General features: G+C 46.0%; 1 protein-coding gene across 1 annotated transcript; it reads left to right on the top strand.

Annotated features, from left to right (window-relative positions):
- The first annotated feature begins 579 nt into the window (after positions 1-579).
- Positions 580-22,210, top strand: LOC144673354 (nuclear factor 7, brain-like). The gene is made up of 6 exons (XM_078535246.1): positions 580-1,223; positions 1,314-1,409; positions 1,503-1,736; positions 2,805-2,827; positions 11,004-11,119; positions 21,627-22,210. Exons 1-6 carry the CDS (start codon positions 816-818, stop codon positions 22,208-22,210), a joined length of 1,461 nt encoding a protein of 486 aa, XP_078391372.1. The 5' UTR covers positions 580-815.
- Positions 22,211-23,372: the final 1,162 nt, after the last annotated feature.

Genomic DNA, 23,372 nt, shown 5'->3' with positions numbered 1-23,372 from the left:
CCTTTTAGGCGGCTGTTATCCCTCCATTCACACCCCATTTCAACACATCCCTTGTATCTTTACAGTGCCCATTACCAGAAAACCTTCTGTCATCAATCCTACCACGACCTACCTACAGGGTTGCCGGGGGGGCGTTCCTTGCTGTGATCTAATTGCCCGATATGTCTCGCTACATTGCAACAGTGACTATATTGCAAAAGCATTTCCTGGGTCTTACAAGTATTTTCGGACGACTCGATTTCGTGAAAGGCGCTAAATAAATGCGCTAAATGAATTTTTCTTTCTAGCGGTTAATTCAAATGGAATCTGACGGCCCAAATCCCTCTAAAGCTCTTCCCAGCGCCTGTTATCAAAATAATTCCTTAACATTTATGGTAATTGATATTTTAGGGTGAGCGGCTACAATCATTAACAGAATTCAGTTTATGGATCGGGATTTACACCATGTTTCTCTGAATAGTTTATAACCGTCAGCAAGTTCCTCTGGAGCAAAGTGCGATATAATCTTAAACCTCGCCCATTTCCGCCTCCTCCCTCTCTCCAATCTCTCTCTCCACCCACTGCCAACTCTCCATGGACTTTCACTTTCTCTGGCTGGGTTCAATCATTCTCCATTTTCTAAACCTGTGCATCGCTCCCACCACTCTCTGCCTTGTTTTCCAATGTAAAAGACTACGGCACATAGTTTAGTCATAAGAATAACTACCCGAGCATTGAGATGAATTTCGTCGACAAATCCGTGATCTGAAGGTGTTCGACAGCGCAGTAAAGTCGAAACTGAAACCGGATTGAATCAGCAGTTGTTGAGTGTGAACATGGCTTCTAAACAGCAGGGAGAAAATTTCACAGAGGATTTAAATTGTCCAATTTGTCTTGATTTCTTTACCAATCCGGTAATACTGGATTGTGGACACAACTTCTGCCGCTCCTGTATCACCCAGTGTTGGGAAAAGGAGGTAAACTCCTGCCCGGAATGTAGAGAGCAGTTTCCGGAAATAAACCTCAGGGTAAATCGGGCCTTAGCGAATCTGGCCGAGAAAGCTCGAAAATTACACCTCGATCCGAAAGAGAAGGAAAGTAAACTTCACTGTGAGGAACATCAGGAAGAACTGAAGCTGTTTTGTGAAACTGACAAGAAATTGATCTGTTTGATTTGTCGAGATTCGCGGGAACACAAATCTCACGACTTTATGCCGATTAAAGAAGCTGTTGAAATCTACAAGGTAAAAGGGAAAATATTTTCTAAGCTGATAGTTTTATCACATTTTCATGGTCTAACACTTCCATTCTGTGATTTTCTCTCCCAATCCCAGGATCAGCTGAAATCTTCCTTAGATTCTCTCACAGAGAAGAAATCGGCGGTTCTAGAAACGGAACAGAAACAGAAACAGAAGATTTCCGAAGTTAGGGTAAGGTCTCCCTGTGCTGATTTTCTGGGATCTCGGTTAGTTTTGTTCCCTTTATCGCGGGACATTAATTATGTTTCATCTTCCATTTGTTAGGAACAGTCGAGCAGTCTGCAGACCCACATCACATCCGAGTTCACTAAAATGCACCAGATTCTCACTGAGAAAGAGCAGCGTTTACTCAGAGATCTCAGGGAAGAAGAGGAGAGGATTCTAGAACCAATGGAGAAAAACCTTCGAGAGATTCAGGAGAATTTAAATTCTATTGAGGAGAAGCTCTCAAACTTTCAGAAACAGATGGTGCAAAAAGACGAGTTGATATTTTTGAAGGTGAGGGAACATATTGCGGGTCAGTTCAATGAGACTTCGCACAGTCACAAAATAACTGATAACAAATAAATATAGAATGTACGGAAAAAATAAAAACGGAGTTAAACAAATTTCTGTCTGTTTCGTGGCAATTCTGCGGTCTCCCCGAAATAATCGGCTTCCACATTGTCTGCAGATTCCCGGGAATACTTGTAACCTCCCGAGAATGAGTTTTCTTGATCTTCTCACTTGCTTTGTGATTATTTCCGTGTTGCCAAGTTTAATTTTCTCCTGGACGCCTATTTCGATCCAGTTACAGCTCATGTTGTGTGTGTGTGGGTCTGTCTGGTACGGTGTGTGAGAGTTACTGTGTCTGTGAGAGGGACTGAAGTTGAGTTCCAGTTTATTTGACTCTCCACAATCTTCCTTCCAAAATGTATCACTTTACACTTCCGAGTTAAATCTCATCTGCTTTGAGTCTGCTCATTTCACCAGCCGCCCTGTTGATGTCCTCCTGAACTGTGTGCAGGTCAACTCATTACAGAAAGGATGTAATTGCATTAGGACACAGAGGAGATTTACGAGGATGTGACCAGGACTAGAAAAATGCAGCTATGAGGAAAGATTGGATAGACTGGGGCTGTTCTCCCTGCAACAGAGGAGGCTGAGGGGAGATTTGAGACATACAGAATTGTGAGGGGCCTGATATTGTGGGTGGGGAAGGGCCTATTTACATGCCAGAGAGGTCAGTGATGAGGGGGCACAGGTTTAAAGTTTTGGATAGAAAGATGAGAGGGGAGATGAGGAAAAACTTTTACACCCAGAGGGTTGTGGGATCTGGAACTCACTGCCTTAAAGGGTAGTAGAGGCAGAAACCCTGAACTCATTTAAAAACTGCCTGAATATTGACATCAAGTGCTGTAACCTGCAGGGCCGTGGACCAAATGGTGCAAAGTGCGATTAGGCTGGGTGTTTTTTTCCATCTGGCGCAGACACGATGGGCCAAGTGGCCTCTTTCTGTGCCGTAAACTTTCTATGATTCTAAATCTGTGACTTTGCTCCTCACTGTTCATGATTCATTTCTTTCAGGAGGAAGCTTGTCGGAAGAGAAGGTAGGACATGCTCTCTACTGAAATTCTGCACAGTTTGGTAAAATAACTCAGAAAGGTTTTGTTATGATTTCTTTTCTAGTTACCATCGCAACATTAAAGGGTCATTCATCGGGCGACAATAACTCTGCTTATGGTTTAAGCAGTAGTCTTTTATTAAAATGACAAACTTTATTCCAGCCGTTAGATGAGATTTCATATAACTGGTCTACATTATTGTATTAAATTACAAGATGCCATTCAATCCTGAAGTGCTCACTTGCAGGCTGCAGACTGCTGTTAGTGTGGCTGTGACCTTCCGACTGAACCTGAGAGAGCCACACCACCCATGTTTCCATGGTGTCGACCATCCATGTCCCTGCAAGGCTCCTGATCAACCCGGGAGAGTCATATGTTAATGGGGGAATGGGTTTTGTTTTTATTCCAATATAGAATCTTGATCTGTATCCTTAACACCAGCAAAACAGACCCAGCAGATGTGGCGGCACTGTGGGATAAACCTTGGAGGGAGTTGCTCTGGGAGTCCATAACATTGACTCCAGAGCCCATGAAGCCTCATGGCGTCAGGTCAAACATGGACGAGGAAATCTGCTGATTATCTTGTACCCACCCATCCGCCACACCTCAGCCCCTCACCCTTGCCTCAGCTGATGAATAAGCACTCCTCCACATTGAACTTCACTTGGAGGAAGCACTGAGTGGCAAAGGAGTAGAATGTACACTGGATAGGATTCAGTGTCCATCACCAAGATTGGCTCGGTCGTGGAACTACCTCCCTAGAGCACTGTGAGCGTACCTACACCACATGGACTGCAGAAGTTCAAAGAGGCAGCTCACCACCACCTTATGAAGGGCAATTAGGGGGGCAATAATGCTGGCCTCACCAGCGCTGCCCACATCTCATTCATTGATAAAAAACAATTTGCCACTACTGGCCGAGCTGGATATGCCCCAAAGGACATAGCTGCTAGACTGGGTCTGTGGCAGGTAGTGAGGGAACCAACAAGAGGGAAAAACATACTTGACCTCTTCCTCACTAATCTGCCTGCTGAGCATCCATCTGTCCATGGCTGTATCAGTAGGAGTGACCACCACACAGTCTTTGTGGAGGTGAACTCCTGCCTTCAGATTGAGGATGCCCACACACAAGACTGGGCATCCATGGAGCGTTGTGGACCATCAGCAGCAGCAAAATTGTACTCAACCACACTCTGTAACTTCGTGGCTCGGCATATCCCCAACTCTACCCTTACCACCAAGCCATGGCATTGACCCTGGTTCAATGAAGGCCCAGATTTTCCGGCCCTGTCGCTGCTGCGACCCACCGTGGGCAAGGCAGCAGCCCAGCCACAAGTCCATTGACTGGCGATGGGACTGGAAGATCGTGGCGGCGGGCAGGTGTGGAAAACTCCGCCTTTTCAGGAGGGCATGCCAAGAGCAGCAGCATTTATACCTAAAAAGGAGGTGTCAACATGGTGAAGCCAGGACTCAGGACGACTTACATGTCAGACAGCGTAAGCCACATGCGATAGACACAGCTAAGCGATCCAACAACCAATGGATCAGATGTAAATTGTGCAGCTATGGCCCTTCCAGCCATGCATGGCGTTGGACAATTAAATAACTAATTTGGGGAGGAGTCTCCACAAATATCCCCACCCTCAATGATGTGGGAACCCATCACATCATTGCAAAAGATTAAGGATGAACCTTTTGCTACAATCTTTAGCCAGATGTGCCCAGTGGATGATCCATCTCAGCCATCTCCAGAAATTCCCTGCCTACAAGTCTTCAGCCAATTCGATTCATTCCATGTGACATCAAGAAACGGCTGAAGGCACTGTTTCCTGCAAAGCTATGGGCCCTAACAATATTCTGGCAATAGTACTGAAGACTTGTGCTCCAGAACGTCCTGCGCCCCGAGCCAAGCTGTTCCAGTAAAGCTACAACACTGGCATCTACCTGGCTATGTGGAAAATTGCCCAGGTATTTCCTTTCCACAAAGAGCAGGACAAATCTGGCCTGGCCAATTACCACCCCATCAGTCTACTCTCCATCATCAGTAAAGTGTTGGAAGGGGTCATCAGCAATGATATCAAGAGGCACTTGCTTAGCAATAACCTGCTCACTGACGCTAAGTTTGGGTTCCACCACAGTCACTCAAATCCTGACCTCATTACAGCCTTGATTCAATCATGGACAAAAGAGCTGAACTCCTTAGGTGAGGTGAGAGTGACTGCCTTTGACATCGTGGCCTAACTTGACCGAGTATGGCACCAAGGAGCCCAAGCGAAACTGGAATCAATGGAAATAAGGGGGGAAACTCTCCGGTGGTTGGAGCCATATCGAGCACAAAGAAAGATGGTTGTAGTTGTTGGAGGTCAATCATCTCAGCTCCAAGGCATCACTGCACGAGTTCCTCAGCCCATCCATCTTCAGCTGCTTCATCAATGACACTCCTTCCATCATAAAGTCAGAAGTGGGGATGTTTGCTGATGATTGCACAATGTTCAACACCATTCACGACTCTTCAGATACTGAAACAGTCCATGTCCAAATGCAGCAAGACTAAACAATATGCAGGTTTGGGCTGACAAATGGCAAATAACATTCGGGCCATAGAAGTGCCAGGCAATGGCCGTCTCCAACATGAGAAAACCTAACCATTGCCCCTTGATGTTCAATCATTTCCATTACCATTGCTGAATCGTGCGCTTGCACACAAACAGGAGAGAGAGCTCATCGTGAGTGAGATACAGCCAGAGTGAGTATGGATATTGGCAATTTGGTGCACAGTGGGAATTCGGTGCATAGGGAAAAAGGTGCTCTTTGCATGTTTATTTGGATATTCAACTTCTTAAATCTTCAAAGAGTGGTCTTGTCCTGCTGCAGCAGTAGAGTCTACAAGGGAAAGGAATGATTGGTAAGTAGTGGGTCAGGTCAGGTAAGTATTTACTACTTTAATCGCTTCTAGTTTAAGGTCTTTTTGTGGTTTATACTTTGTATATACTACAGTAACGAAGATCAGGAAAGAAGGGCCCCAGAGTAATTGATTGAAAGGTTTAATTTAAAGGGATAAGACATGGCAGGAGAGCTCAAGCCATGGTGTGCTCCTCGTGCTCCATGTGGGAAGCAGGGGACATTTCCAGTGCCCGGGACCAGCATGTGTGCATGAAGTATGTCCAGCTGCAGCTCCTGGAATCTCGGGTTTCAGAGCTGGAACGGCGGCTGGGGACGCTGTGGAGCGTCCGCGTGTCTGAGAGCATTGTCGATAGCACGTTTAGAGAGGAGGTCACACCTCAGCTGAAGGGACTTGAGGAAGAAAGAGAATGGGTAACCACCAGGCAGTCGAAGAGAAACAGGCAGGTAGTTCAGGAATCCCCTGGGGTCCCGCTCGCAAATTGCTATTCCATTTTGGAGGCTGATGAGGGCGCTGGTTCCTCCAGGGAGTGCGGACAGAGCCAAGCGTCTGGCACCACAAGCAGCCTGTCTGTAAAGGAGGGGAGGAAGAGCAGTAGTAATAGGGGATTCTATAGTCAGGTAAACAGATAGGTGCTACTGTGGCCGTCAACGTGACTCCAGGATGGTATACTGCCTCCCTGCTGCCAGGGTCCGGCATGTCACTGATCAGCTGCAGGGCATCCTGAAGGTGGAGGGTGATGAGGCAGAGGTCATGGCACAGTTTGGTACCAACGACATAGGTAGAAAGAGGGATGTGGTCTTGCATCAAGAATTCAGGGAGTTAGGCAGTGGACTAAAAAACGAGACCTTTCAGGTTGTAATCTCTGGATTACTCGCAGTGCCACGTGCTAGCGAGCTCGAAAATAGGAGAATAGCACAGATGAATATGTGGCTTAAGATTTGGTGCAGGAGGGAAAGTTTTAGATTCCTGGATGACTGGGACTGTTTCTGGGGAAGGTGGGACACGTACAAGCGGGACGGTCTACATCTGAACCAAAGCGGGACTAACATCCTTGCGGGTGGGTTTGCTAGTGCTGTTGGGAGGAGTTTAAACCAATTCGGCAGGGGGAGGGGACACAGAATGTTAGCCGGATAGGGACACATCATAATCCAGTAAAACAATCAAGTCTGAGGGAGGACAGCTGCATTACGTTTCAAGGGAGTAAGGCAAGGCTGGATGGCGTCTACTTTAATGCCAGGAGTATTACAGGTAAAAAGGATGAGTTAAGGGTGAGCATTGACACGTGGAATGGTGATATAGTAGCCATTGCTGAGACGTGGTTGAGTGAGGGAAAGGATTGGCAGTCAACCTTCCGGGGTATAGAATATTCAGGCGAGGCAGGGGAGGGGGTAAAAGAGGAGGAGCCATTGCATTATTAGTTAAGGAGTCAGTTACTGCAGTAAGGAGAGATGATATCTTGGAGGGGGCATCGAATGAAACTTTGCGGGTAGAGCTTAGGAATACAAAAGTGGCAGATACATTGTTAGGTTTTCCAGATAGTCAGCGGGAAATTGAGGAGCAAATATGTGCACAATTTGCGGAGGTGTATAAAAATAATAACAATAGGGTAATTATATTAGGTGATTTCGACTTTCCCAACATTAATTAGGATAGACATAGTGTTAAGGACTTGGATGGAGTGGATTTCTTGAAAAATGTACAGGAGAACTTTTTAGGTTAATATGTAGAGGGTCCAACAAGGGATGGCGCAGTGCTGGACCTAAATCTGGGGAATGAAGCCAGACCGGTGGCTGAGGTGGTGGTGGGGGAGCATTTTAGTGATAGCGACCACTACATGGTACAGTTTAAGTTTATAATGGACAAAGAAATAGACAAGTTGCAAAAAAATGGTTTGGATTGGGGGAGAGTGGATTTTCGTAAAATAAGGCAGGATCTGGCCAAGGTAAACTGGGAACAGCTACTTGTCGGGAAATCTACAGAGGAGCAGTGGGGGGCGTTGTAAATGGAAATAGGGACTCTACAGGCTCAACATGTTCCCTCTAGGGTGATAGGAAGGAGTAACGAGCCCAGAGAACCATGGATGACCTGAGATATTCAGGATATGATGAGAAGGAAAAGAGAGGCTTTTAGGAGGTACAAGGGAAGCAAATCAGTGGAGGCATTAATGGAGTACAGACAGTGCAGGGTGGAGCTTTATAAAGCAATTAGGAGAGCAAAGAGGGGATATAAGAAAGCTCTGGCTGGTAAAAGTAGGGAAAATCCCAAGATATTCTATAAGTGTATCAATGGGAAGAGGATAACCAGGGAAAGAGTAGGGCCAATAAGGGACCAAGGGGGTAATCTATGGGTGGAGCCAGAGGACATCGCTAGAATGTTGAATGAATACTTCACGTCCGTCTTCACCCAAGAGAATGAAGATGAAGGTATTGAGCTCGGTGAGAGAGACTGCGAGGTTCTTAAGCAAATTGATATAGGGAGTGACAAAATATTGGAGGTGTTTGCAAGCTTAAAAGTGGACAAATCTCCAGGTCCAGATCATTTGTGTCCCAGACGGCTGAGGGAGGCAAGGGAAGAGATCGCAAGGGCTCTGACCCAAATTTTTAATTCCTCTCTGGCCACAGGGGAGGTTCCTGAGGACTGGGGAACAGCTAATGTGGTTCCGCTCTTTAAGAAGTGTTGTAGAGAAAAGCCAGGGAACCACAGGCCAGTGAGTCTCACGTCAGTGGTAGGGAAACTATTGGAGAAATTTCTGAAGGAGAGTATCTATCTCCACTTGGAGCAGCAAGGTTTGATCAGCGATAGTCAGCATGGCTTTGACAGAGGGAAGTCATACCTTACAAATTTGATTGAATTTTTTGAGGAGGTGACCAGGTGTGTAGAGGAGGGTCGTGCAGTTGATGTAGTTTATATGGATTTCAGCAAAGCCTTTCACAAGGTCACACATGGGAGACTTATAAAGAAGGCAAATGCACATGGGATACACGGTAATTTGATAAGTTGGATTCAAAATTGGCTTAGTTGTAGGAGACAGAGGGCGATGACAGAAGGATGCTTTAGTGACTGGAAGCTAGTGTCCAGTGGTGTGCCACAGGGATCTGTGCTGGATCCCCTATTATTTGTCATTTATATAAACAACATAGATGACTATGTGTGGGGTACGATTAGTATGTTTACGAATGACACAAAGATTACCCAGGTGCTTAACAGTGAGGTTGAGTGTCTTGGGCTACATGAAGATATAGACGGGCTGGTCAAATGGGCAGATGGAATTTAACCCTGAAAGATGTGATGTGATACACTTTGGAAGGAGTAATTTGACAAGGAAGTATTCAATGAACGGCATGACACTATGAAGTTCTGAGCAACAAATGGACCTTGGCGTTTGTGTCCATAGATCTCTGAAGGGGGAGGAGCATGTTAGTGGGGTAATGAAAAAGGCATATGGGACACTTGCCTTTATCAATCGAAGCATAGATTACAAAAGTTGGGAAGTCATGTTGGAATTGTATAGAACCTTGGTGAGTCCACAGCTGGAGTACTGTGTGCAGTTCTGTTCACCACATTATAGGAAGGATGTTATTGCACTGGAGGAGATGCAGAGAAGATTCACCAGGATGTTGCCTGGGATGAAACATTTAAGTTATGAAGAGAGGTTGGATAGACTTGAGTTGTTTTCGTTGGAGCAGGGAAGACTGAGGGGGCGACCTGATCGAGGTGTACAAGATTATTAGGGGCATGGACAGGGTAGATAGGGAGCAGCTGTTCCCCTTAGTTGAAGGAACAGTCTCAAGGGGTCATAAGATCAAGTTGAGGGGCAGGAGCTTTAGGGGGAATATGAGGAAAAGGTTTTTTATCCAGAGGGTGGTGACGGTCTGGAATGCACTGCCTGGGAGGGTGGTGGAGGCGCGTTGCCTCAGATCCTTTAAAAAGAACCTGGATGAGCACTTGGCACGTCATAACATTCAAGGCTATGGGCTATGTGCTGGTGAATGGGATTGGTAGGTAGGTCAGGTGTTTCTCACGTGTCGGTGCAGACTCGATGGGCCGAAGGGCCTCTTCTGCACTGTGTGATTCTGTGATTCCCCCAATATCACCATCTTGGGGGTTAGAATTGACCAGAAACTGAACTGGATTAGCTGTGTAAATACTGTGGCTACAAGGGCAGTTCAGAGACTAGGAATCCAGCGGTGACTAACTCGCCTCCTGACTCCCCAAAGCCTGTCCACCATCCAGAAGACAAAAGTCAGGAGTGTGATGGAATACTTTCCACTTGCCTGAATGAGTGCTGCTCCAATAACATTCGAAAAGTTTGACACCATCCAGGACAAAGAAGCCCACTTGTTTGGCATCTCATCCACAAACATTAATTCTCACCAACACTGACGAACAGTGGCAGCAGTATGTACCATCTACAGGATGTACTGCAGGGCCTCACCAAGGCTCCTTAGACAGCACCTTCCAAACCCACAACTGCTGATGGACAAGGGCAGCAGAAGCATGGGAACACCACTACCTGAAAGTTCCCCTCCAAGCCTCACACTATCCGGACTTGGAAATATATCATCGTTCCTTCACTGTCACTGGGTCAAAGTCCTGGAACTCCCTCCCTAACAGCACCATGGCTGTACCTACAACATGTGGACTGCAGCGGTTCAAGAATGCAGCTCACCACCGCCTTCTGAAGGTGCAATATGGCGTTGGCAATAAATGCTGGCATAGCAGTGAAGGCCACATCCCATGAATGAATTAGAAAAATCAACACAGCAGCTGAAACTTGTTTTAAGATATACAGCAAAACTGACACCGAACCACAAGGAGATATTAATACCAATAACGGAGGTATGTTTTAAAGCGTATTAAAGGAAGAAAGAGGGATAGAAAGGCAGAAAGCTTTCAGAATTTCAGAGTTCAGGGCCTTGGCAGCTGAAGGTCCACCTGCCAATTGTGGAGTGATTAAAATCAGGGATATTCAAGAGGCCAGAAGTAGAGGAGCGCAGGTGTCTCGGAGAGTTGCGTAGACGTTTTCAGCCATTGCCTTTACTCTACAAGCTTTGTTTGTAATACAGCAGGTGGACAGGCTAAATGTTTATCTTCTCCTGTGATTTGTCATATCCCGGTAACTGAACTGTTATGGGCTATGGGCCTTTTTCAGGACATGGGTATTTCCATGCTCTGCCCTTGCATTTCATGTCTAAAATCATGCCTAAGGTGTTCTAATACGATGAATTTATAACAGAAACTGTTTCATATTTATAGGATTAGTGATGACGGTTATGAGCTCTCAGTGTCTGATGCTGCCCTGACTATCGGAAAGTTCAAAGGTCCTCTACAGTACACAGCGTGGAGGGAAATGATAAACTCCATCAACCCCGGTAAAACTCCTATATTAATTTTCTTGATCATAGGCCCCAGATTAAACACTCACATCGCCGGTTGTTAATCCCTAGAGACTCTCCATTCTTATATTTTTTATTCTGTGGTTTCCTCTGGGTAAGTGTCTGAAGCCATCAGCACTGTGTGTCAAAGCAGTGAAGGGATCTGTGTAACCAGACGAATAGAGCACGGATCTCAGGATGTGAAATAGAATTTGTAGAGGAGATTGGACTGGAATTCTGGGAACATTTTTCATCAATGTATAATCAGGAAGTCATGCAGACTTTGAAGAGAATGTGTGAAAAGAGAGCGAATGCGTGAAGTGGAATTAAACTCCTTAGTCACGAGAAAGTGAGTCTGCACTGGAAAAGGGAGGACACCAGGGGTTTTATCCAAGTGTTCGAGATTGAAACAGTACAGAGGGGATAAACATTCATAGTTTTCACACAATCACAGAGTCTGCATCAATGTAAGGATAACGTCAAATTTAGAAAAGGGAGGGGACACAGCCCTTTGGGTTGAACGAGGTTGATTTTTTGAGTGACCCCATTGATCGAGCAGGTAGTGAAACAGTGAACCCACTTCTCTGTCTACGAACTTGATAAGAAGCCAAATCCATTCTGAGGGTTGAGCTGCAGTATAATGTCATTGTCCAGTTTGTCATAGGTCTGTTGTGTGGAAAGGTGCTCGGTGGTCCTTGTTAGACAGAGGTGGGCGGGGGTGTGGGAGAATCAAGAAATCCGATGTTCCTCCAGTGAGGGGTTGTGGTAGTGTGATCATCGTAAGGTCATAAGAAATAGGCGTAGGAATAAGCCATTTGGCTCAACCTGCTCTGCCATTTGATACGATCATGGCTCATGTGACTGTGGCCCTAACTGCCCTTTTTTTCCTGTCCCCTGTAGCCCTTCACTCCACTATCGATCAAAAATCTGTCTAATTTAGCCCTGACTAAATAAAACAACTTCGTCTCCATTGCTCTCTGTGGAAGAGAATTGCAAAGGCTAACATCCCTCCAAGAGAAGAAATTCCCTCTCATCTCTGTCTTAAAAGGGAGACAGACCCCTTATTTATAAACTATTTCCCCTGCTTCTAGATTCCCCCGCTAGTGGAAACACCCTCTTAGTATGTCCCCTGTCAAGCTCCCTCAGAATCATATATGCTTCAATAAGATCACCTCTGATTTTTCTAAACATCAAGAGTACAGGCCTAATCTGCTGAACCTTTCCTCAAAAGACAACTCCTTCATCCCAGGAATCAGCCTAGTGAACCTTCTTTGAACTATTTCAAAGATAAATATATATCTCCTTTAAGTAAGGAAACCGTACTGTACCATTACTCTCGCCAATGCCCTAAGCAGCTCTCTCAAGAGTTCTCCATTATTATGCTCCATCTCCCTTTCAATAGAGGACAACATTCCATTTGCTTATTAATAACTTGCCGTACCTGGTTAGGGAGGTAGTCAGAAAAGTGGAGTTGAAGCGACAATTAGAGCAACCATGATCTTATCGAATGGTGGAGCAGGTCAATGGGCAAATGGCTTACTCATGCTCATACTCCTTGTATTCTTGTGCCAAACGTTTATGATTAATGTACAAGATCCCCTTGTCCTCCAGTATTCAGCAATTTCTCCCCATTTAAATAATATTATACTTTTCAATTCTTCCTGAAAAAGTCATACTCCACATTATGCTCCAGCTGCCAGTTTTTCCCACTTACTTAACCTCTCCATATCCCTTTGCAGACACCTTAAATCCGCCTTCATGATTTGCATTCCTGCATATTATCATCAGCAAATTTGTCTGCAATATAGTCTGTCCTTCTAATATGTCACGAATATAGATCATAAATAGTTGAGGGCCAAGCACTGATTATTGCAGAACTCCACTAGTTACAATTTACCAGCCTGAAAATGACCTATTTCCCCTGGCTCTCTGTGTCCTTCCAATTAGCCAATCGTCTAATAATGCCACTGTATCACCTCTAACACCTTGAGCTCTTATCTTCTGCAGTAAACTTTCATGCAGCACTTTATCGAATGCCTTTTGGAAATCAAAATACACTACATCTACTACTTTCCCATTATCCACCATGCTTGTTACATCATCAAAGAACTCTAATAAATTTGTCAAACATGATTTCCCTTTCAAAAAACAATTTTGACTCTGCCATATAATGTAACGATTTCTAAATGTCCTGCTATACCTTTTTAAGATTAAGGTTCCCAGGGTTTTCCCAATGACAGATGTTAGATTAGCTGGCCTGTAGTTCACTGATTTCTGTCCCCCTCTTTTCTTGAACAGTGATGTTACATTCATGGCTTTCCAGTCCGTTGTGAACTTTCCAGAATCTAGGGAATTTTGGAAGATCACAACAACCATTCCATTCAGCCACTTCCATTCAGACCCAATGATGCAAGTCATCAGGTCCAAGGTTATTGTCAGCTGTTAATCCCTTTAGTAGTTTTCCTACTGCTTTTTCTCGACTAATCATGATCGTTTCAAATTCCTCGGTCCCTTTTGCCCTTATTTTTCTTAGGATGCTTTTTTGTCTCTTCTACTGTGAAGAATACTTGTTCAAAGTCTCTGCCATGCCCCGGGTTCCCAGTATTAATTCCCCAGTCTCACCCTCTGAGAGGCCGGCACTGACCATCATTACTCTTCATTTTGATATAGTTGCAGAAGCTTTTACTGTCTGTTTTAGCTTTTTTGTAAGTTTTCTCTCATACTCCAATCTCTCCCTCTTTTTTTTACACATCCTTTGCAGGTTTCTAAACTTTTCCAAATTTTCTGGACTACCACTGATCTTAGCAGCATTATACATCTTTTCTTTCAATTTTACATCACCCTTAACTTCCTTAGTTAGCCACAGATAGAGCACTCTGTTCACTGAGTCTTCCTTTTTGGATGGAATATATCTTTGTTGGGAGTTATGAAGTATCGCCTTAAACGTCTGCCACTGTTCCTCTACCATCTTATCTTTAATCTATTTCCCCAATCCACTTTAGCCAACGCTGTCTTCATGTCCATGCAACTGTCTTCATTTAAGTTTAAGGCACTAGTTTCAGACCTAAATTGCTCACTCTCAAACTGAATGTGAAATTTTATCATATATGATCTCTCTTACTGAGAGGATCTTTTACGATGAGGTAATTCTTTAATCCTGTCTCATTAGATATTTCCAGGTTTAAAATAGACTGTTTCCTGGTTGGTTCAGGAACATATTTTTTTCTAAGAAACTGTCCTGAGTGCAACCTATGAGCTCATCCTCAGGCTACCTTTTCCAATTTGATTTATCCAATCTGTATGAAGGTTAACATCGCCCATAGTTATTGCAGTATCTTTCTTACAATCCCTGGCTTCTGACTTGCCTTTATAACCATAGTGTCTATATGCTCACACAGTTCAGTGTCTGTTCCATGGTAATCCCCAAGGTGTTGATGGTGGGGGATAGAGTGATGGAAATGCAGCTGAATGTCAAGGATGATGCTTAGATTCCCTTTTGTTTGTGATAATCATTTCCCGGCGCTTATGTTACGTACTACTCATCAGCCCAAGATTGAATGCTGTCCAGGTCTTATAGCATACGGCCACCGACTGCTTCAGTACCAGAGATGCTGAAAATGGTGCTGAACACTTTGCAATCATCAGTGACCATCCCGTCAATTGATGCAAGGCAGATTATTGAGAAAGCAGCTGAAGACTGGTGGGTTGAGGTCACTAACCTGACAAACTCCTGCAGTGATCACCGGGGGCTGAGATTATTGGTCTCCAAAAACTGCAAACATCTGCTTTGGTGCTGATATGATTTCTATAAATGGTGATTCCCTGACTGCTAATGACATCTTATCACTGGCTTTCAGCTCTTCTGTCCATGATGGACGAAGTCTGTATGGGATCTTGAGCCAAGTGGCCCTGCCGGAATGCAAACTGAGAATTGATAAGCATTTTAATTGCTGTGTAAATGCCATCTGATGGCATTGTTGGCAACACTTGTCTGATGATTGTTGCATCAGTGATTGGCCATTTTGGATTTGTCCTGCTTTTGGTGGACAGGATATGTTTGGGCAATTTCCCACTTTGTTGGATAGATGCCTGTGTTGTAACTCTACTGGAACAACTTGGCTATGGGTGTAGCTAATTTTTGAGTACAAATCTTCAGTAGTGCAGCTGAGATGTTGTCTGAGCCCATAGCCTTTGCTCTTTCCAGTGAGATAATCCATTACTTGTGATCATGTGATGTCAGTTGAATCAGCTGAAGACTGGCATCTGTGACATTGATGACGTTGGAAGGAGACCAAGATGGATCATCCACTCGACATTTCAGGTTGAAAATGGTTGCTGTTGTTTCAGGCTTGTCTTTTGTATGACATGCGGGGCTCACTCCTCACTGTGCCTGGATATGTAAATGAAGCCTGCTCCTCCAGTGAGTAGTTTAATTGTCCACCCTCATTGATGACTGGATGTGGCAGAACTGCAATTTTTCAAGTAAAAACAGAGAAAGCTGGAAATGCTGGTCAGGCAGCATCTTAGGAGAGATAATCAGAGTTAACAGGTGGAATCTTCCACTCTAAAGGCGACGTTCGGCGATGGGCACAGAAGTGGAAGTGATTCCCGCTGTCGGGTAGGGCGGCTGAACATGGGTGATCTTGCCCTTTTCCGCTTATTACTGATTCATTGATGTGGAGCACAGAAAATCTGGTGTTGAGTGCAGGCAGGAAGTCGCTGTCCCTATCATTACCTCATGGGTTCGCAGTCCAGGCGTCTTTATTTAAAGATACCCGGAAAACAGGGTGTAGCAGTCAGCAGGCTGCTTCCACCTCTACTGAGCAAGTACGGGCTGCACCTAGACATAGCGGTAGGTTCAGATAAAATTAAGAAGTATGATGCTGGATTAGAACTGCTATTGGCAGGAGTAGACCATCCAGCCCTTCGAGCCCACTCAGCCATTCAATGAGATCATGGCTGATCCTCTACTTCAACACCATTTTCCTGCACTATCCCCGGGTCCATTGATGTTTTTAACATGTAGACATCTATCCATTTCAATCTTGCACACACTCAATGACTGAGCCTCCACAGCCGTCTGGGACAGAGACTTCCAAAGATTCATCACCCTCTGAGTGAAGAAATTCCTCCTCATCTCGGTCCTAAATGACCTGCCCCTTATTCTGAAACTGTGTCCCCTGGTTCTAGACCCACCCGCCACATCAACCAGGGAAGCATCTTTCCTGCATTTACCCTGTCAAGCCCTGTAAGAATTTTGTATATTTGAACGAGATCACCTCTCCTTCTTCTAAACTCCAGAGATTAATGGGCCCATCTATTTAATCTTTCCTTAAAGGGCAATCCCTCCATTCCAGGAATTAATTTGTGAACCTAAATTACACTCAGTCTATGGCAAGTATATCATTCCTTAGGTAAGGAGAACAAAACTACACATAATATTCCAGGTTCATTCTCACTAAGGCACTATATAATTGCAGTAAGACATCTTTACTCCTGTACTCAAATCCTTTTGCAATAAAGGTCAACATGGCATTTGCATTCTGTATTCCTTGCTGTACCTGAATTTTAGCTTTCAGTGACTCATCAACAAGGACACTCAAGTCCCTTTGACGTTCAACATTTCCCAGCCCCTCATCATTTAAGAAATACTCTGTATTTCAGTTTTTGCCACGAAAGTGGATATCCCCATATTTTTCCGCATTGAATTCCATCTGCCAGATTTTTGCCCACTAACTGAGCCTCTCCAAATCTCCTTGAATCATTTCTGCATCCTGCTCACAACCAACACTTCCATCTAGTTTTGTGACATCTGGAAACTTGGAAATATTACATTTAATCCCAACATCCAAATCATTGAAATGGATTATGAATATCTGGGGCCCAAGGACTGATCCTAGTGATACCCCACTAGTCACAACCTGCCCACCTGAAAATGACCCATTTATTCCTATTCTCCGTTTTCTGTCCGTTAACCAGTTCTCAATCCATGCCTGTACATTCCACCAAATTGCATTTGCTCTCATTTTGTTTGCCAAACTCTTGTGTGGGATGTTATCAAAAGCTTTTTGAAAATCTAAATACACCACAAACCCCAGTTACCCCTTACATATTCTGCTAGTTACATTCTCCAAAATCTCCAACAGGTTTGTTAAACATGATTTCTCTTTCATTAAGTCCATGTTGATTCTGCCCAAGCTCACCATTATTTTCCAAGTGTCCTGTTATCACATCCTTTATTAATGATTCTAGCATTAACCCTACTACTGATGTTAGGCTAACAGGTCTGTAGTTTCCCCTTTTCTCTGTCCCTCCTTTCTGAAATAGTGGGGTTATACTTGCCACCCTCCCATCTGCAAGAACAATTCCAAGGTCTATAGGATTTTGAAAGATGAACACCAATGCACCGACTTTCTCTCCAGCCACCTCATTCAACATTCTGGGATGTAGATCATCAGGTCCAGGCGATTTATCTACTTTAAGTCCCATTCATTTCTCTAATACTTTTCTTTTACTAATGATATTGTGTTGCAGTTCCTTCTTGATATTTGTCCCTTGATCCTCCACTATTTCTGGGAGGTTTTTAATGTTGATCATTGATATTTGGGTGGATTATGAGAAAGTTCATGTGATTTGCCTTGGCCGCATCTGTCATTAAGTATGCACTTTGTGGTGTGTTCAACCACAGTTTTCCTGTTAATTCATGTTTACTTCATGTTAATTCTTTATGTTAGAACATAAAATAGATAGTATTATCTGTTTGCTTTGTTGACTCTTGGATATTAAAATTATTCTGTTTGTTTCAAAACATGGATCTTTAGGCTTTAATAAAAATAAAAGCAAAAACTGCGATGCTTGAAATCCAAAACAAAAACAAAACCTGGAAAAACTCAGCAGGTCTGGCAGTATCTGTGGAAAGGAACACAGTTAACATTTCGAGTCCGAATGACCCTTCAACAGAGCTAAGTAAAAATAGAAGAGAGGTGAAATATAAGCTGGTTTAAGTGGCGGTGGGACAAGTAGAGCTGGATAGATGGCCAGTGATAGGTGGATATAACCAAAAGATGTCACAGACAAAAGGCCAAAGAGGTGTTGAAGGTGGAAATATTATCTAAGGAATGTGCTAATTAAGGGTAGAAAGCAGGATGAACAAGGTACAGAAAGCCTTGGTGGGGGTGAGGTGGGGGTGAAGGAATCGAAAAAGGCTAGAAGGAAGAGATAAAACAATGGATGGAAATACATTTAAAAATATTGGAAATAGGTGGGAAAAGAAAAATCTATTGAAATTATTGGAAAAAAAGAGGGGGATTGGAAAGGGGATGGGGATGGAGGAGAAAGTTCATGATCTAAAATTGTTGAACTCAATATTCAGTCCGAAAGGCTGTAAAGTGCCTCATCAGAAGATGAGGTGTTGTTCCTCCAGTTTGCGTTGAGCTTCACTGGAACAATGCAGCAGGCCAAGGATGGATATGTGGGCATGAGAGCAGGGTTTGAGTGTTGAAATGGCAAGTGACAGGGAGGTCTTGTTAATGCTTGCGGACAGACCAAAGGGGTTCTGCAAAGCGGTCACCCAGTCTGCGTTTGGTCTCTCCAATGTAGAGGAAACTGCATTGGGAGCAACGAATGCAGTAGACTAAATTGAGGGAAGTGCAAGTGAAATGCTGCTTCACTTGAAATGTGTATTTGGGCCCTTGGACAGTGAGGAGAGGGGAAGTAAAGGGGCAGGTGTTGCACCTTCTGCGGTTGTATGGGAAGTGCCATGGGAGGGGATTGAGGTGTAGGGGATGATGGAGGAGTGGACCAGGGTGTCCCGGAGGGAACGATCCATGCAGAATGCCACCAGGCGGGGTGAAGGGAAGATGTGTTTGGTGGTGGCATCATGCTGGAGTTGGTGGAAATGGTGGAGGATGATCCTTTGAATGTGGAGGCTGGTAGGGTGATAAGTGAGGACAAGGGGGACCCTATCATGTTTCTGGGAGGGAGAGGAATGCTTTATTATCTTAATTTATTATCTTTATTTATCTAAAGTCTTTATTCTTTTAGTAAGTAACTGGGATTTCAAATTTGGTCAACTAACAAAAAAAAGTTAATGGTCACTAACCAGATGATAACCAAATTTGGGGGTCTTGTCTGGGACTATAACAAGTTTTGGGCTCTGGCCTAGCAATATACCAAGAGAGACAGCAGAACTCTACAGCAGAGAGGGATCTGGGAATTCTGGTACATCAGTCACAAAAAATAATACGCAGGTGCAGCAAGTGATTAGGAAGGTAAATGAAATGTTGATGTCTGTTGCAGTAGGAATCAAGTATTAAACGATGCAATTGTTCCTACACCTGTACAGGGTCTTACTGAGAATGTATATGGAGTACTGTGTACCATTTTGATCTCCTTACTTAAGAAATCAGATAATACATGAGAATCAGTACTGAGAAGGCTCGCTTTACTGATTCCTGGTTCGGAGGGGTTATTTTAGGACAAAAGGTTGAGCAGGTTGGGCCTATATCCATTGGAGTTTGGACGAACGAGACGTGATCTTACTGAAACATGTAAGATGCCGAGAGGATGTTTCTTTTGGAGAGGAGTCTGTAACTTGGGGACAGTTTAAAAATTAGGGGTCTCCCATTTAAGACTGAGATGAGGAGAATTTGTTTCCTGTCAGAGGGTCGTTAAGTTTGGAATTCTCTTCCCCAGCGAGCAGTGAAGGCTGGGTCATTGAATATATTCAATCAGATCAGCAATTATCTTGTCAAATGGTGGAGCAGGCTTGAGGGGCTGAATGGCCTACTCTTGTTCCTAATTCTAGTGTTCTTCTAATTTAATTTTGTTTGGTATCTTACAGGATAAGATTGCGTACAGCCTGTGTGACATTTTCGCACTGCTTCTCGGAAGTATTACTCCCCAACCACACTCTCTCCAGCTCTCTTTCTCTCCTGCCCCTCTGTTTCCTCCCCATCTCTCCACAACATTATCTTTCACCCTCCTGCTCTCCTTCTCACAATCTGTCTCCCACACTCACTTTCCTTTCCCCTCACCCCACCCCACTGAATCATTCCACTACCTGTCCCTCATGCTCTCCCACTTCTCCCCATCCTTCTCTCCACACATACTTTCTCACTCCCCTTGACCACACTCTCTCACTCACCTCCCATTCTCCCTTTCTCTCTCCCTCTTTAACTTCTGCTCTCTTTCTTACCTCTGCCCTACCCACAATCTTTCTCTCTCCCCTTCCACACACTTTATCTCTCTTCTGCCATGCACTCATCACCCTCCCCTCCCCCTCCTGCTAGATCTAACATCAGTCCCTCCTGTTCCCTGCCTCCATTCCCTACCTATTGTCCCATTCCGGCCCTTTCGCTCTCTCTTCCACTGACCCAGACCTCTCTCTCCTTCCCTCATCATTCCACTTTACCTCTTCCACGCACCCTCTCCTCCCACGCAGCCCCTCCTCCCATGGTCTCCCTTCACTCTTCCACACTTTTCCCTCTTCCGCACTCTTCCCTCTCCCCCTTCTGCTTTCCTTCCTGCCTTGCACATTCTCTCACCTCTCCCACTCTCACACCTTCCCATTCTTCCTTCCACACTACTGCTGTCGCTAATCCTGCCCCTGTCTCTTTTCACACACTACCACTTTTGCATTCACCCTCCAGCTCCCCTCTCTCTCACACACTATCACACTCTCCCTGCCCCCTACACTCTCTACCCCTCCATCTTGCTCTCTCACACCATCACACTCTCCCTGCCCCCCTACACACTCTACCCCTCCATCCTGCTCTCTCACACCATCACACTCTCCCTGCCCCCCTGCACTCTCTACCCCTGCATCTCACTCTTTTACACCATCACACTCTCCCTGCCCCCTTTCACACTCTACCTCTACATCTCACTCTCTACCCCTGCATCTCACTCTTTCACACCATCACACTCTCCCTGCCCCTCTGCACTCTCTACCCCTCCATCTTGCTCTCTCACACCATCACACTCTCCCTGCCCCTCTACACTCTCTACCCCTCTACACTCTCTCACACCATCACACTCTCCCTGCCCCTCTACACTCTCTACCCCTCCATCTCACTCACTCGGATCCCCACACACTTCCTGCCACTCTCCTGCTCTCTTTACTCGAACCTCTCTTTCTCACCCACTCTCCCAATCTCCCTGTCATCCTGGTTTCTCTCTCTCTCTTGCTTCCTTTTTCTCAATCCCTCCTGCTCTCACTCTCTCCCACCTCTTCCTCTCCGGCACTCCGCTCCCACTCTCCCTCTCCACTCTCCTGCTCCCTCCCCCTCATCCACTCCCTCCTCTGCTGCCATTTTCTCTCCTCAACTTCACCTCCCACCTCCATCTCTTTCCAGCTCCCTCTCTCTCTCTGTCTCCCCCTATCCTTCTGCTCTCTCTCCACATCTGCTCCCCTCTCTCCCTCCGGGCTCCTTCCTCACACTCTCTCCCCCTCCCCAGCCCCTCTCTCTAAATCACTGACTGTGTTATTTTAACTTTCCCCCAGCTCCAGCCTCTCTGACTCTGGATCCGGACACAGCGAATCCCCAGCTCATCCTGTCTGAGGACCGGACCAGTGTGAGACTCGGAGACAAACGGCAGCCGCTCCCTAACACCCCGGAGAGGTTTGATTCCCGGGTCTGTGTCCTGGGATCAGAGGGATTCACATCAGGGAGACATTACTGGGAGGTGGAGGTGGGGGTGGGGGAGACTGGGTGGGGGCTCGGAGTGGCCCGAGAGTCTGTGAACAGGAAAGGGAGAATCTCCCTGATCCCCGAGTCCGGATTCTGGGCTGTGGAGCGGGATCCGAGAAGAGGTTATTTTGCCTCCACCTCCCCCTCACGGACCCCCCTCACCCCGAGTGTGAATCCCCGGAAGATCGGGGTTTTCCTGGACTATGAGGGTGGACAGGTGTCATTTTACAATGCGGACAACATGTCCCATCTCCACACTTTCACCCACACTTTCACTGAGAGAATCTTTCCCTTCTTCAGTCCGGTATTTGGAATCTTTCCCATCTTCGGTATGCGATGGATTATTGGCGGGAAAAACTCGGCCCCGCTGACAATCTGCGGGGTTAAAGGTCACTAACGGATCCATCCCATAATTTCACACCGGCTCCCTTCCTCCTGCCAGCTGTAAACTGATGGGTGTCGGTCTCAGTCACAGGTGGAGGGAGAAGCCAGGTTAACATTCCGGGAATAAATCCTGTCTGGGAACTGGGTGGGGGGGTTCCCAGTGTGTGTGTGTGAGTGGGGAGGAGGTCTGTCTGTGTGTGTGTGTGTGTGTGTGTTGGGTGGGGGTCCCTGTGTGTGTGTGTCGGGTGGGGGTCCCGGTGTGTGTGTGTGTGGGTCCATGTGTGTGTGGGGTGGGGGTCCCTGTGTGTGTGTGTGAGTGGGGGGGGGGGGGGGGGGACTGTGTGTGTGTGTGTTGGAGGGGGGTGTGTGCTGGGGGGGGTCCCTGTGTGTGTGTGGGGTGGGGGGTCCCTGTGTGTGTGGGGTGGGGGTCCTTGTGTGTGTGTGTTTGTGTGAGAGTGGGGTAGGGGTCCGTGTGTGTGTGTGTGTCGGGTGGGGGTCCCTGTGTGTGTGTGTATGTGTGTGTGTGAGAGTGGGGTGGAGGTCTGTCTGTGTGTATGTGTGTGTGTTGGGTGGGGGTCCCTGTGTGTGTGTGTGTCGGGTGGGGGTCCCGGTGTGTGTGTGTGTGTGTGTGTGTGTGAGAGTGGGGTGGGGGTCTCTGTGTGTGTGTGTGTGTGTGTGTGGTGTGGGGGTCTCTGTGTGTGTGTGTACGCGTGTGTGTGAGTGGGGTGGGGGTCTGTGTGTGTGTGTGTGACTGTGGTGGGGGTCTCTATGTGTGTGTGTGTGTGTCTGTCGGGTGGGGGTCCCGGTGTGTGTGTGTGTCGGGTGGGGGTCCCGGTGTGTGTGTGTGTGTCGGGTGGGGGTCCCGGTGTGTGTGTGTGTGTGTGTCGGGTGGGGGTCCCGGTGTGTGTGTGTGCGTGGGGGGGGGGAGGGCCCTGTGTGTGTGTGTGTGTGTGAGTGTGTTTGAGTGGGGTGGGTGTCCCTGTGATTTGCGCTGGGGGTACCTGTGTGTGTGTGTGTGTGTGTGTCAGGTGGGGGTCCCTGTGTGTGTGGAGGCGGTAGGGATCCCTGTGTGTGTGTGTGTGGACGGAGGTCCCTGTGTGTGTGTGAGTGTTTGTGTGGGGTTGCGTGTGCTCTGTGTGTGTGAGTTTGAGTGTGTGTGTGTGAATGCGTGCATG

Source organism: Cetorhinus maximus, unplaced genomic scaffold, assembly GCF_964194155.1.
Source record: "Cetorhinus maximus unplaced genomic scaffold, sCetMax3.hap1.1 HAP1_SCAFFOLD_350, whole genome shotgun sequence".
NCBI lineage: Eukaryota > Metazoa > Chordata > Chondrichthyes > Lamniformes > Cetorhinidae > Cetorhinus > Cetorhinus maximus.
The sequence above is the reverse complement of the archived record's forward strand: the minus strand, read 5'-3'. Positions and strand labels throughout refer to the sequence as shown.